This window comes from Gymnoscopelus braueri (assembly GCF_963280865.1).
Source record: "Gymnoscopelus braueri genome assembly, chromosome: 11".
NCBI lineage: Eukaryota > Metazoa > Chordata > Actinopteri > Myctophiformes > Myctophidae > Gymnoscopelus > Gymnoscopelus braueri.
Genome location: NC_137613.1, coordinates 55,713,542 through 55,730,034, shown reverse-complemented (window position 1 = coordinate 55,730,034; position 16,493 = coordinate 55,713,542). Strand labels below are relative to the sequence as shown.

Here is a 16,493-nt window from a genome sequence, read left to right as displayed (position 1 = left end):
ACAAGCGTCCTGGACGTCCGGGAAGGCTAACATATGTGGCTTCAAGGTTAGCACTCTATACTTTGAATTTGAAAATGTATAGAGGAATATGGGCATTAAACATGGAATTCCAGTGAATGTGTGGGGGGTGGTCAGAGATGCACAAATGTCAGAATCGATTACACTTTTATCTCTTGGTCCAAGGCTAACACAGACAAACAGGAGAAGGAAAAGAGTTGAACGTGGTAAATCAAAGGTCCCATGCAATATTTAGTTTAAAGTTTGTGAACTGGGTCCTGTCTCAAACCTACCATTAGGAGCTTTACAAACTCCAGTGTAGCCTTGTTCTGAGAGACTCGCCGACTGAATGTCTAAATAATAATACTGCACATTGACTGAACACTGCGGGAAATGTCTGACATAACTGCAAACGTAGAGAGGAGAGGGAATGAGGAGTGCTTTTCTGCATGGGATGTGAACCCTAGATTTTTTTCCCCCGTCCGAACGTACAGTATGAGCGGACGACTCCATTAGCTCATAGCTAATGTTTTCAAAGATCGACAAGAGCAATTTTTTTTTTTACAATAACAACACCTCAGGCTGTGTCCACCAAAAAGGTTTTCTCTTCCAAACGGCCAAATATGAAAATATTTCAACCCTGGCCGTCCAGATAAAATCACCAGATGTGAACGCGCAAGTGCAGAATTGGCGCTCAGCGCCTCGTCGTGCTGTGAACACTCACCGCTCCCATGGTAAACAATTCAAAACGTAGGCTGGCTAGGCCTGTCACAATTATTACACAATCGCCTGATTGTAATCGTTTGAGATAGTCTCAATTATGTATATTTGCAACATCGTTTCCATGCATCTGTATAAATTCATCTATTGAAAAAAATAGCGGAAATAGCAGATCTACAAGCTCAGGCTATTCCCACTATTTAAAATATTTTTTTAGAAATTATACAAATATTAAATATGACCAGTTTTGGCCACAGCATATTATTTATTATCATTATTGGTACTGGCCATTTCTTTGTATTTAAGTTATCTGTCAGATCTGCCTTGTGCAACAAAGTAAAAAAGGCAAAAATAAATACAATTTTTATCAAATAAATATGTTCCAATGTTCAAAGCCAAAAACACAATTAAATTGTTAATTACAAATATTGAATGACAATTCAATTGTCAACTCAAATGTGATAATCGACAACCCTGACGCTGGCCTCAGGGGGAAAACAATGCCTTGGTGGACACAGTGGTTCATCACTTGTTAATCCGTATTGTGGGGAAAGATTTTGCTGAAAATAGCAGATCGGCAAGCTCACAACAGGTGAGCTTGTCGATTGGCTATTTTCAGCGAAAGCTTTCCCCACAATAACAGAAAACAGAAAGTAGCCATACAAACACTCAGATACAAGCCACACATCTCTGTCCCAACTCTCTCATAGACAAACATCCAAACCTAGGGGACACTCCTTCCTGTGTCCTTTTTCTTTCTCAAAAAAAGTTTTTTTTTCCTTCCCAATTGGAAATATGAAAAGTGCTCCTCTTAAGTGAGGTGACTGGTGTGTGCGTCGCTCACACCCCAAAATGATTGACCCATGTCTCTCCTTTTTATTAAGATATCACCGACATCCATCAAGCTATGCATCTATACATTATCCAAAGAGATAGTTTTTCTTTCTTTTCTTCTCCTTTTTTTTGCTATTTCAATTATTATCGTCTCCGCGGTGACAGGTTACCTCTGAGGCGTGTCGCCGCTTTTATGTAGAGACGCAGCGAAAAACGAAAACAAAACAAACAAATGAAAAAAGGGGGGGAAAAACAAAAAAAAAATAACAAAAACATAGAGAATACGTTAAGAAAACCCTGCTATGACAAGAAAAGGACAAAAAGTGGGTACAGAGTCCGTGGTTCAGGTGGCACAAATATGGACACCTGTCACTTCCAGATAAGATGAGTCTCCTCCGGTTTTGGACAAGAAAAGAAAAAAAGGTACCGCAAGGAAACTGCTGGGTAAAAAGGCTTCGAAAAGTCTGCATAACTCGGTAAGCGAAGGCATTTTGAAGGGGTTTAACAGGAGACGCTGAGGGGGGGTCCGTGGATGCAGGGTCCTCATCCCACCACTGCATGGTGTCACTGTGAAAAAAAACTAGTCGTCCGTTTACATCTGAATGGACGTACACTGACCGCTGGACATCGTGGATCTGGTTTAGTTTGTTTCTGTCCCGTTTACAGTAGAGGCGTGGTTCTCAAGCGCTTTAATGTCAAGGACCTCCATAGCTCGGAGAGTGTACAAATGGAACACAAATGGACCCGTAAGGGTCCACTTGGAACCCCCGCAAGGAACCCTGAGGATCCCTGGACCGCACTTTGAGAACCACTACAATAAATCCTCTATTAGCTGGGTTCAAATGAAAACATTCTGTAGTGGAGGCCAACTTAAAAGCAAATAGAGAGTGAAATAGCTAACCTTTCATGGGGTGCGTAATGACAAAAAAAACAACTCAGGAGCATTGTAAAGCTAATCTCTAATAGCATGTCCTCCCTTCCCCAAAAATAAATACAAGTGAAGTTAGAGAAAGGAGAAAAAAAAGCGGAAAAATAGGGAAAAACACTACTTAGCTTAACAAAAAAGGCATAACATGAGTAATTGTAACATAATAAAAAAGTAATGATAGTAATAATAAGCGAGTTGACAGCAATAATAATAAAGGGGAGTTTAAAACGGTTATAATGATTGACACATTTTTGCTATAGTAAGAAAATCTTGGATGTGCTGACAAAGTGGGGGTGGGTGCGCCCAGGTTTTTTTTGTTCTGCTTGATTGCATGATTCTCATGGGTTGTTGGGGTTTAGTTTTTTTCGGTAACTGTAGGCACAAGGACAGGCACTGCATGCGAAGGGCCGGGTGGGGGGGGGGGGGGCTGGCTGGGTGTGTGTGGCGGGGGTTTCATTATTTCTGCCCGGTGATGGACTGAGATATGGAACGCGGCGGGATCATGTCCAGCAGGTACTCCCTCTGTCTGTCCGCTAGGCTGGACCCCTTGTGACCTACCGCCGCCGGGTTCAGATAGGCTATGTTTAACCCTAGAGAGAGAGAGAGAGAGAGAGAGAGAGAGAGAGAGAGAGAGAGAGAGAGAGGAATTTAAGTACAGTATATTGTCAAGGTCGGGCGGGGAACCTTGTGTCCTCATGTCCAAATGTCTCCAAAACCGTTACTTTTTTATTGTTTTAACACATTAAGACCGGGAACGCATGCGTGTCATTTTAAGATTTCTTTGGGCTGTTCAAAAATAGTATATCTACAAGCTCATAGCGCGGCACTCGGTGCCGCGCTATGAGCTTGTAGATCTGCTATGAGCTTGTAGATCTGCTATTTTTTTTAAATAGTGAACATTTGTGCAAATCTTTGAATATATATTTTTTAAAGCGAACATTTTTTACTCAAATCATTACTTCTGGGCAGAGGGGGGGGGGGGGGGGGGTCCCTGGAACAACATATTTTGAGATGGGGGTCCTTGCATGAAAAAGTTTGAGAACCGCTGAACTAGCAACATAGGTTTTTTCAAAAAACTGTTAGGATTTAGAAGACATTTTGTAGAATCGGCCTCAGGTCTTAACACATTGGGTGCCAAAACCGTATATATACGGTTTTGGCCATACTAACGTTGAGTGCCAAAACCGTATATATACGGTTTTTGAAAGAAAAAAATAATAATAATATATATATATATTTTTTTTTCCTTCACAGCAACAGGAGATATCACTCCTACAAGATTTAGACTCCAATCCACCTCCTGGTTAACTTATGACTTCAAAAACCTGTATCTCGGCTCCTGTGTACTTCTTTTTTTTACAATGTTAATTTAACTATTTTCAACTGGCTGCAACTATGGAACGGATTACCGAATGTTTTTAAAAAAAATCCCCCGATTGTACGAGACCTGTATGTGTGTAATGAGGGGATCACCGTGAGGACGGTGATCACTGAAAATATTTTGTGACTACTTGAAAAAGGTTCAAAAATTGTTAAAGATCCTGGCACTCAAAGTATAATATTTTAATAAACCTCTGGCACCCAATGTGTTAATGGGCTCAAAACCATTTGGTGCAAAATAGCTGATCTACAAGCTCACAACACGACGCATTGTATGGTTGTAGATAGAGTTTAGATGTAGGGGGGAAAAAGGCACAGACTTAAAGGGATATTTCACTTTCAAAACATTATTGGGTCATTTTTATCATCTACTCAGGCTTTTGTGAGAGCCCCAGAACATTTTTAAGTTGTTTGATTCAGTATTTAGATATTTGATATTCATTTTATCAGACACGCCCCCTTCCTATACAAACCCATTGTAACTTCAAAATCCAAATTCAAAAACATGTTAGATTCATCAAAAACACCTGTCCTTGGTTATGGTTACTCATCCTGCCCTCCTAATACGTGAGGGGCCATGTTTTTTCTGTAACTTTTTTCATTTATTTTATTGAGTTTTTTTTTCTTTTTTTTTTTTTTTCATTTCCCCAAAGAATATATAAAATATTAATGAAAAAAGTAATTGAAAAAACACGGCCCTTTACGTATAAGAAGGACAATATCAGTCACCAGAACCAAGGACGGGTGTTTCCGATTAATCTAACATAGTTAAAATGGAGTTTGAAGTTACAATGGGTTGGTATAGGAAGGGGGCGTGTCTAATAAAAAATTATATTATCAAAATATCTATATACTGAATCAAGCAACTGAATCAGAAACTGTCCGGGGTGCTCCCAAAAGCCTGAGTAGACGATAAATTACCCAATTTTTTTGAGAAAGTGAAATATCCCTTTAAATATATGTCTCTGTCGGATGGAAACCTCATAATTATGTCTAAAACTGTTAACTTTTCAGGATTCAAATAAAGAAAATAGCAAAAGTAGCAGATCTACAAGCTACTTTTGATGCTTTTGTGTGACGCTGTAGTATGATCAAGTAGGGCAGGGGTCTTCAACGGGGGTCCTCAGAGTTATTACAGGGGGGTCACCAAATGTTTGTGTGATAGGAACTTTTTTTTTTTACATTATCCACTTGAACCCTAGAATTCCTTTTCTGAGGGGAATATTAGCCGAAAATAGCAGCTTGTAGATCTGCTATTTTCAGCAAAGAGGTTTGTTGTAGGGGGAAGAAAAGATTTGATCAAGTACACATTTTCTATGTCTGAAAATACGCATTAGAAACAGAGTCCAGAGGGAAGCATGCACATCCCAACAAACATTCACAGGTGCTGAACTAAAATATGTGTGTGTGTGTGTGTGTGTGTGTGTGTGTGTGTGTGTGTGTGTGTGTGTGTGTGTGCGCAGCGGTGGAAAACCCACCTCTTCAGGAAACACTACCCTTCCTCTTTGCCTGGCCTACTTGTTGTTAACTAGTTGTACGAACGCTTGTTTTATTGTTTTATTGGATCTTGTTTAGTCGATACAATTATTTGTTTTAGCTCCTGCTCATTTGATTTAGCTTTTTTGCCTCATCTGTTTAAGGAAATAGGTAGCTGATATATTGCACTTTTACCTTAGCGCTAGGTATACTCTTGGTTGCTTGTTTTTGCAGAAAATGCACTTAAGACTTCTGGTGATTAGTAGTTTTCGTTCCCTACCTATGTTGAATGCACTTATTGTAAGTCGCTTTGGATAAAAGCGTCTGCTAAATGACTGTTATGTAATGTAATGTAATGTGGAAAAAGTACTCAAATGCTTTACTTAAGTAAAAGTACCAATACTGCGATATAGAACATTTAGAAATACTATGTTATAAGTAAAGGTCTGTCAAAATGTATTTGAGTAAAAGTACAAAAGTAATGGCATCAACATGCACTTAAAGTACCAAAAGTAAAAGTACTAACATGTTTGAAAATAGCCTAGGTATAAAATAGGGCTAAAGTGGTTAATGTATGTTTCATAATATCAGCATTTATATCTGCAAAGTAACTAGTAACAAATAATAGTTTCAAATAATTGTAGTGGAGTAAAAGTACAATATTTGCCTCTGAGATGTAGTGGAGTAGAAGTAAAAGTACTGAAAATGGGAATGGGGTGTGTGTGTATTCTAACCGGGGATGTTGTAAATTTGACGTCTGCTGTCGTGTTGGATTCTGCCGCCGCTGCTCCCGCCGGCCCCGCCTCCTCCCCCTCCTCCGGCCCCTCCCCCTCCGCCGGCGCAGCGCTTGGCGCTGGCGCTCATGCCCATCAGGCTGCTGGCCACCGACAGCTGGGAGGCCTGGGCGAAGGTGGACAGCACGCCCCGCGCCGAGCTGGACAGACCCCGCTGCATGGACGCCTGCGGCTGGGGAGCCTAGCGGGAACACATAGTGGTGGAAAAAGTACTTCTTCTCTTTTCGTTTTTTTCACACAGAACCAGGAGATAACGTGATCCAAAGAACTGCCACATTCACTTCCTGGTTAACTTATTACTTAAAAATAGCATGTTTCGGCAAAAATGTAGTATAGTAAAACACAGGAGTTGAGATTTTACGACGTATAACAAGCGAACGGGAGGTCGCGATGACATTTCTTTTTTTTGCGGAAGCACAGTGAAACCCTCCGTGATTACCAACCATCAGGGATCGATCATACTGGAGATAAATATTCTGTGACAACTTCAAAAGGTAAGAAAATCGAAAAATCGCTGGCAGTCTGGGCCTTATTTAGTTGTACTCTGGCAGTTAAAGACTGAAGTAAAAGTATCAATACTGCACTATAGAAATACTCTGTTACAAGTAAAAGTCCGGAATTCAAAATGTACTTGAGTAAAAGTACAAATGTATTGGCATCAAAATATACTTAAAGTACCAAAAGTAAAAGTCCTTATGCAGAATGTCCCATTTCAAGTTTTAAATGTATAAAAATCTTTTGAAAATAGAAGCTTACAATGTGTCGCGATGAGACGCATTGTGAGCTGTAGATCTGTCGATCGGCTATTTTCAAATGGCCAAAATATAAATAGGGCTGAAGTGGTTGATGTATGTTTTGTAATAATAATCTAAATCAAAAGTAACTCAAGTTTTCAAATAATTGTAGTGGAGTAAAAGTACAGTATTTGCCTCTGAGATGTACAGTAGTAGTAAGTAAAAGTAGAAGTAAAAGCATTGGACATTGGAAATACTCAAGTAAAGTACAAATACCTCAAAATTGTACTTAAGTACAGTACTTAAGTAAATGTACTTAGTTACTTTCCACCACTGTATTTTTGTCATCTGAAATGTTTTAGTTTGAGTATAGTTTTAGTCGACAAAATACCATAAGATTTTAGTCGACATCTACAGTTGATGTAGTCGGCTAAAATGTATTTTTGAGCAGGCTGAGATATCGTAATGCCTGATTTATACGTAGCTGTATGGATACAAATACAGCTGCTAGTTAAATGCCTTGTATACAACAGTGCAGCACACATGTAAAGTACAAAATGCCTGCTGTCAAAATTACACAACAATCTTTATAATCAAGCATAAAGAAACTATGTCGGTGTAACTAAGAGATTCAAAATATATATTTTATATACACAGATTAACAACAAAAAAAGGGGAAAATAATACGGTGTGGTGTGTTCTCTGACAGATGGGGGGGGGGGATATTCTGTCCCTGGTGGGAGGAGAAATGGGGTTAAGAGGACGACTATAGCTATGTTTACATGGCAACACTCCCTGCGATACAAAAATAAAATAAAAATCACATACAGATGGAGACAGAGAAGTGATTGAAAACGCTGTGCATGCCGTAAACACAGCACTGTGTAAACAAACAATAGCAAGTATGGTGAAAACACTCGCTCCAAAACAGATCATTTTGTCGGGACAAGTTGTTATGGATACATTAAAAATCCTCTGTTTCTCAAGGATTGAAGAGCCTGTCACTGGAAATGTGAGGTAAAAGCGTACGTGAGCTGCTGCTGCGTCACACGTTTTGTCTAGTTACACAGAGACGCTAGGCGGAGCGTTTTCAAAGATTTCCACTCTGGGAAGAGTTTTTAACTTGTTTTCACGTCTTCAACCCCCACAAACAAACAGCGTTGCCATGTAAACGGAAGGCACATCAATGTCGATTTTGTTTTATCAGTTTTCTGCAGGGAGCGTTGTCGTGTAAACGGGGCCTATGCTTGGTTTTTATGCTAGTGCACTTGCAGCAAAGACGCCACACGTTTTGCTGTGGAGTGCACTGATGCTGTGGAAAAGCATGGAGTCACTCGCCTCCATTGAAACTCAGAACGTGGCAGTGTCGTGCCGCTGCTGCTGTGAATTGGGCGTTACAAAGCACACACAGGGACCACAGAGGCTAAACAACTATAGGGCATAGCAGTGGCGGCCATTTTGTGGTTCCAACGATATAAATCCCATTCATTTTCCCCATAGAGATTTACGAAAATATTCATATAAATGATTTTAAGCATGGAACCTGGCCATCCAGGCTCGTGGTTAATCATGACCATAAAATGTTTTATTCTATGTCAAAATAAATTTGAAAACGGCAAAAAAGGGTATTTATTAAATATAGTATATAATATAATTAAATATTCAAATACTTTTTGACACAGAATCAAATGTTTTATGGTCATGATTCACCGGGTTCCAGGCTTAAAATAATGTATATGTATATTTTCGGAAATCTCTATGGGAAAAATGAATGGGCTTTCTATCAGTGGAACCCACAATGGCCACCACTACTATGCCCTATAATAAACAAACAAATCAAAGGTACCTGTCTGAGGGCGTGGTGTCGGATCATGTTGTCAGTCTTGCCGGTGTTGGGGACGGTCTGGGCGGTGCTGGGGGACAGCGCCGCCTGCTGCTGGAGACGCTGTTCTATTTCCTGTCACCAGGGGTCACCACAAACACCCCAAGAACCACAGTTATTAATGCTAACTAAAACCAAACAAAATAACCAAAACTAAGTGTTAACTAAAGAAAACTACTAAAAAACACTAGGCTTTACCCCCAGCCCGCCCCCCAAAAAAAGGTAATAAATAAATAAATACATAAATACATGAATGAATGAATGAATGAATGAATGAATGAATGAATGAATGAATGAATGAATGAATGAATGAATGAATAAATAAATAAATAAATAAATAAACAAATAAACAAATAAACAAATAAATAAACAAATAAATAAACAAACAAACAAACAAACAAAGCTAGCAAACCCGCTTTAGAGGCTAATGAAAACTAAACTGAAACTAGACGCGTCGCAATTCAGGGCAATTGCAGAGTGTGGTTGCGCCGACGCGAGTCGCGGGTCGCTGCCGCCGGGACTCGAGGAATACGCTGGGAGGAATACCATCGGAGGCTGCGCCAATTACATTGTCACGTAACTCCTGAGATCACTTGCGTTTCATTTTGAGAGGATTGATCCCCCCAACATAAGGTTTTTGCATCAAACGGTTACATTTTGAGCATTTGTGGCGCCCCCTATGGATCAAAGTGGAAATGCTTTTGGGGATTTGTTGAGTAAACCACCCTTGACATGTGATTCAAATTTGGGATTGACTGGACGTTTCGTTCGTGATTTGTGGGCTTTTTTGTAAAACGGGCCCCTTCCGCTAACTTTGGAAGCCATTTACGGACAAACGGTATGGACTATCAAAATTCTGTTTCGGTCCAGATTATTGCATGGGTCCTGAGATCATGTGTACCGATTTTTGTGAAATTTGGAGAAAATATGTGGGAGGAGGAGCTAAAAGTGTGTTTTGAAGAAAATTCAAAATGGCGGAAAATCTATCCTGACGCAAATGGGCGTGGCCTATATAGGGAGTTGCGTAATGACCCAAGGAATCTGGGGAAACAAATTTTTATTTTACGACCAACGGTTCAAGAGTTATAGGTCAAAGCGTAAAGTGGGCTGTTATAGCGCCACCATTAAGCCAATTGGTGTAATTAATTTTTTAATAATTTCGCACTAAATTATGAACCTTCCCACAAAGTCTTGTAACTCTAACCCTTACGGTTTCTGAGAAAAAAATACTTGAATGGGAGTTTTTTCATTTTTTCATTAAAGTGGATGGGGAAATTTAATGCACTAATAAATCAATATCAATTAAACTATGGAACTAATCTCTTAGCAAAATACAAGCACACGAGTCCCGGTGAGGCCGGTCATTTTGACATATGGCACTAAATTGGGAAAAATAAACTCTGGGAGGAGATGCGGTGCAAAATAACGGTTATCTACACGCCATAATAATAAAGTGTAAGGATTACTATAGTCTGGTTGCCCTGTTAGGGCAACCACACTAATTAGAAACAAAAAGTCAGAATGAAAAAAATAAAATAAAATTAAGAATGCTAAACTAGAATAACATTGCAAAGAACACAGTGAGATCATCATCCACCGTACATCGACATTATTCTCACTAGAATGTATGTGTTACAGTACGTTTGAACATCCAGTACGATCAAAAAAGAAGAAGCGATCGATCCCTCACAACTTCAGAGGGAGAGAAATCCAATCTCTATTGAGAGGGGCCAGACCTAATCTGCCAAGGATTTTTTGTTTTGTTGCAATGGCAGATTCATCTGGAACAAGGCTAGCAAGCCCTGCCCTGCCCGGCCGGATCGCGGTGGCGTCGGCTCGCGCCTCAAAACGAGTGCTTCTTTTTCGATCATACTGGTTTTTCAACACAACAAAACACTGTCAGTGTCCATTACCTTTCATGGTAATAGAAAAAAAGTGAAAGTGAGTGAGTGAGTGTGCATGCATTATGATTGGCTGACCTGCTCTTGTTGCAGGGCCTTGACAAAAGCGTTCTTCAGCCTATTGGTGTGCTCTGCCTTCAGTGCTTTCTTCTGATTGGACGTCATGCACTGCTCACAAAGGATCCGCCCACTCTTCTCCTGCTTCCAGTGGGGGGTGAAGTCGGTTCTGCACTGGGCACAGAAGAACGGCTCCATGCGGGACAGCGCCCCCCGCAGTTTACCTGCAGAACACACAGCTTGAGCTTAGTCACTGAGAATAGTGATATATGGCAGATGCACTTTGAAAAGACACTAAATGTGTTTATCCTCACTTTGCACACTTTTATTTCAAGGAATAGTTCACCAAAAATGTTTTCCTATCAAACTCAAACTCACCGCATGGAGATGTTTTATTTATTTTTGTTGTCTTATTCCTGAGCCAATAATCCAATATTTGACTAATTTAAGTTCATAGGAGACCAATCTTAACAAGAACAAAACCATATTTAATGTGTATATGTATATATAGTTTGGAACTTAACAGGAGTTTCTTCTTAAACACTTTGTTGTTTTTACACCATAAAGCACCTTGTGAACCTGGTTATACAAGAGGTAGTTCCGACCAAGCAATCTGATTGGTTGAAATAGGCTCTCTACCCATGCTTAAACGAGCATGAAACCAATCAAAGTAAAGATCTGATATGTGCTGATCAGACGGAGTATCGGCAGAGCAGAGCCGGCTAAGTGGCTAGGCTAGCAGTTTGCATGGGAAGTTTGCAGACGTAGTAGCTAAATCTGGGGGTCCTTGACATGAAAATGAAGTCCAAGGGTGTCTCACCCTGGCTGTCTATGACGCTCTGGACCACCTCTTCCAGGCCCACCATGTAGATGAACTCGCTGTTGGCGGCAGAGGGCAGGAAGTGCAAGAGCGGGGCGGGGGGCTTGGGCGGGGGGATCTCCAACAGGGTCTTCTCCAGCTGCTTTCGCAGGGCCAGCTTGGCTGCAGCTTGGCTGCTGGCCTGCTCAACCAACATAACATTTGTTTTTAGTTGACGATTAAATCGTCACGCAAATAATTGCGATTGATCATTTAATTGTGTCTTGGTCATTGAACATTGGAACATATAAATCAAGAGAGAGAGAGAGAGAGAGAGAGAGAGAGAGAGAGAGAGAGAGAGAGAGAGAGAGAGATGCAGTGAACGGAAATGATTATATCAAATAATTGCGATCAGACGATTAAAGTGCATAATGATTGTGACCAGGCACGTACCTGGTCGGCCATGGAGCCCTGCAAGGAGGCCCCGCCCCCGGGCGTGCTGGACATGGTGGAGGGGCTGACGGCCCCCGGCCCGGACCCCAGGGGACCCCCGGGGGCGGCCGCTGCAGCCGCCGCCTGCATCTGGGCCAGGTTCATGTACATGGCCGCAGTGGTGGAGCCGGAGCGCTGCAACGCTGACACCTGCTGGCTGGAGGCCTGCAGGTGCACAGTGCACAGTTTGAGACAGGGGAGAGAGAGAGAGAGAGAGAGAGAGAGAGAGAGGAGAGAGAGAGAGAGAGAGGAGAGAGAGAGAGAGAGAGAGAGAGAGAGAGAGAGAGAGAGAGAGAGAGAGAGAGAGAGAGAGAGAGAGAGAGAGAGAGAGAGAGAGAGAGAGAGAGAAACAGAGAGAGAGAGAGAGACAGACAGACAGACAGACAAACAGACAGACAGACAGACAGACAAGGAGAGAGAGAAACGGAGAAACACAGAGAGAGAGAGAGAGAGAGAGAGAGAGAGAGAGCAAACAAGATAGGTTAGATATCAAATCAATTAGAATCTCAATCAATCTTGAATCAATTAGAACCTTCACTACCGATATGCAGATAAAACGTTAATATAACACATGACAAAAAGATGTTGTCGTATATGAGCTATCATTTGCAGTTTTCAAATGTTCCACAGTGTCTCTCATTAACATCCACAGGACTGTAAAGGCATTGGTTCTGAAAGTGGGGTCCAGGGACCCCCAGGGGTCCTTGAAGGGGTTCCAGGGTGTCCCCAGCTAAATTAGTTAAAATAGCGTCACAATCATCTTAACCACTTTAACCATATTTTATACTTTGGCTGCACAGCAAAAATAGCAGATAGACAAGCTTGTAGATCTGCTATTTTTGGAAAATTGTGTACTGTAATTCTTTGAAAAAGTAAAAGAATACAAAATAAAATAAATTATTAAAGCAAACATTTTTAAATCTTTGCTTCTGGAGGTCCCTGGTACAACATATTTTTGAGATGTCGGGGTCCGCAGCCAAATACATATCATTTTGGGGGTCCTTGACTTGAAAACATTTGAGAAGCATTGCCGTAAGGGACTGTGTCCACATACAGGGCTTTATGAGCAGAGGAGTGCTTTGGACATCATGTCCATAGTGCTCACTCACACACACACCCACATGGGCAGTGGTGGAAAAAGTATTATTTTACTTAATTAAAAGTATCGCTACTGCAATGTAGAAATACTCTGTTACAAGTGAAAGTCCGGAATTCAAAATTTACTTGAGTAAAAGTACAAAAGTATTGGTATCAAAATGTACTTAAAGTACCAAAAGTAGAAAGTACTCATTATGCAGAATGTCCCATTTCACAAATGTATAAAATGTATTAAAATCTTTTGAAAATAGCAGATCTACAAGCTCACAATGCGTCACATGGCGACACATTGTGAGCTTGTAGATCAGCTACTTTCAAATGGCCAAAAATTATATAGGGCTGAAATGGTTAATGTATGTTTTGTAATAATGATAAAAATCTACAAAGTAACTAGTAACTAAAGTTTTCAAATAAATGTAGTGGAGTAAAAAGTACAATATTTGTAAAAGTACTGAAAATTGGAAATGCTCCAGTAAAGTAAAAATACCTCAAAAGTGTACTTAAGTAGAGTAAATATACTTAGTTACTTTACACCACTGGTTAAAGCTAATTAAATCTCACCACTGAAGAATTGTCCTATAGTGTGCCATTTGTGAAACAGTGTGAAAGTAGCGCCGGTTCCTACACAATATGTAAAATTATGATGTTTTAGTTATATCCTTTCTGCTGTTCTACATACTGCCAACCAGGTAAACAAATCACAGCTTGAGGCTTAACATTTGCTTTTATGAAATATCTGGCCTTCTTATCACCTGACAGGGGAGTTTCCCTGGTTGGACGTAGCGCGTTATTCCAACCAGTTCCTTTCCCCTCCATCAGGCGCCCCGGCTGGCCAGGGGGAGGCAGTATAGTGACCAGGATTACTGCATGTTTTTGTGAGGGTACCTACCCTATGGAACACGGGGAGAACATGCAAACTCCACACAGAGGAGTATGGGCACTGATGACGCGGAGGAGAGAACACGCCCCCAGCACCCCCAGCGTCCCCCTGCGGGATTCGAACCCAGGACCTTCTAGCTGTGAGGCGACAGCGCTACCGACTGCGCCACCGTGCCCCTTGACATGCTATTTTCAAAGGCGTATAAAAGCGAACGGTCGCGATGACATTTTTTCTTCGCGGAAGCACAGTGAAACCCTCTGTGATTAGCAACCATCAGGGGATCAATCATACTGGAGATAAATATAAGAAAATTGCTGGCAGTGGGTGAGTTTTTTAATGTATACACTCTGGCAGTTAAAGAGTTAATAAAGAGCTGAAAGACATGTAGACTCCTTTTACTGGACAAACACTCGATAGCAATGAGTACTATCAGAATATAGAGCTATTTTGCTACTTTCGCTGCGCAACATGCTTCCATAGAAGACATGCTGGCTTCTATAGAATGCAAATGACTGAAATCAGTCGTGGCGACTGCGAACTTGAATCCATGCACACACTGACGCCTGCAACGTTCAGACCTACAGTATCAAGTAATTACCTTACTATAACTTAACGTTTCCTATTTTCCTTACAATTTTAGGATTCAATGCAATGTTTAGAAGTCACACCCCTTAACTACAACTTTGTAAATGTCATCATGGGCATCACCAGCCTGGTCTATGTTCTGAACAGAACGACTCAATGACACCTAGTGTAGATTCTGCACAGCAAACTTGTGGTTTAACTCCGTTTAAAATCGGAGAATGAAAACAGTGGACTACGGGCAAGCCAATCAATTCCCTCCCCATCATTTTCATTTTTTCGTCGACGGAATTGTCAATATATTTAGTCATAGTTTTAGTAATTATGTTTATGTCAGTTTTTTCATCATAGTTTCAGTTGACGGAATTGACACTGCCGTAGCATTGTACCTGCTGGTAGGTGACAGCGTTGCCCATGGTACCAGAGGTGCGGGTCATGCCAGGCTTGGATGCCAGCCGCTGGCCCTGCATCTGGGCAGGGCTCTGGGCGATGATCCGTTGTGACAGCAACATGGGGGGCAGCGTGGCGTTGGGAGCCGACCGGATGACCGTGTGACCCTGTGGCACACATGGTTCAATATTAATATTCATTATGCAGTTATGTGATAATGATAATAAACTATTGATATAGCACCGTTCAAATCAGTCGAGAAGTAGTAGTACAGTTAAAATAGCTAGTAAAAATATGAAGAATTATATAACAATACCTCTTAATATAATATACTAGAATACAATACAAATACACCACAAAAGAGGACACAATAGGTGCATCAAAATCAAAAAATGTGAAGGTGACATAGGAATAGAGGCACATTAGTTATCTACATTAGTTAGTCACTTAAGTCTGAGCAAATGGCATTATTTAGTAAAGGAATCCAAAACACAAATTGTACAAATACATACTGTAATTATGATTTACAAATCACACATCACTCACTTACAAATCGGACAACTTTTTGGCCTGATAAGAGACAGAGAGAGAGAGAGAGAGAGAGAGAGAGAGAGAGAGAGAGAGAGAGAGAGAGAGAGAGAGAGAGAGAGAGAGGGGGGGGGTGTACAGATGAACAGGCTATGTGTGTGTGTGTGTGTGTGTGTGTGTGTGTGTGTGTGTGTGTGTGTGTGTGTGTGTGTGTGTGTGTGTGTGTGTGTGTGTGTGTGATACACACACACACACACACACACACACACCTCATTTGGCATGTGGGCAACAATTTCATTGTTGATGGGTGTGAAATGTCCCAAAGTGTGACATGTTACTTCATGCAGCTTTTCAATGTCAACTGTCCCAAAATGTTCCTGACATGGAAGACACAGTTTCTGACATCTTCTTCATGTATATTGTCTTAGCTGAACATATTTTTTACAACTTCCATCAGCATTAAAACAATCTATATATGGTGCAGGATTCACTGTCCCACCAGGGGGCAGTATGCACTTTAACTGGCCTGGTAAAGGAACTGGGAATTGACAGAGATTGGATACAGTGGTCCTCCACTTACACACACTCTGAGACAATGAAGATCAATAAAGAAAGGCTATTGATTTTGGGGGGAGGGGGACCAGAGAGAGAGAGAGAGAGAGAGAGAGAGAGAGAGAGAGAGAGAGAGAGAGAGAGAGAGAGAGAGAGAGAGAGAGAGAGAGAGAGACAGAGAGAGAGAGAGAGAGAGACAGAGAGACAGAGAGACAGAGAGACAGAGAGAGAGACAGACAGACAGACAGACAGACAGACACTCCATCTCCAATGAGACAATGAAGATCAATAAAAAAAAGGTATGGATTTTGGGGGAGGGGGATGTGCAGATCACAGAACAAAGAAACGCACACTTGGCTAGGACGACTTTATAAATGTTATTTTTCAACATTTCTGATCCTAAACCTAAAGCCGAAAATTGCAGATAGCTCACAACATGTCACAACATGTCACGCTGTGACATGTTGTG

General features: G+C 41.1%; 1 protein-coding gene across 1 annotated transcript in view; it reads right to left on the bottom strand.

The window, feature by feature from the left end:
- Nucleotides 1–477: 477 nt before the first annotated feature.
- Nucleotides 478–16,493, bottom strand: part of gatad2b (GATA zinc finger domain containing 2B) — a 108,375-nt gene continuing 92,359 nt past the window's right edge. The window contains exons 7-13 of the mRNA XM_080441363.1: nt 14,944–15,111; nt 11,956–12,159; nt 11,524–11,704; nt 10,725–10,927; nt 8,710–8,820; nt 6,070–6,310; nt 478–3,069 (exon numbers count right to left, since the gene is read on the bottom strand). Of these exons, the coding sequence (XP_080297489.1) occupies nt 2,936–3,069; nt 6,070–6,310; nt 8,710–8,820; nt 10,725–10,927; nt 11,524–11,704; nt 11,956–12,159; nt 14,944–15,111 (1,242 nt within the window). The 3' untranslated portion in view covers nt 478–2,935. The remainder of the gene's footprint in view (nt 3,070–6,069; nt 6,311–8,709; nt 8,821–10,724; nt 10,928–11,523; nt 11,705–11,955; nt 12,160–14,943; nt 15,112–16,493) is intronic.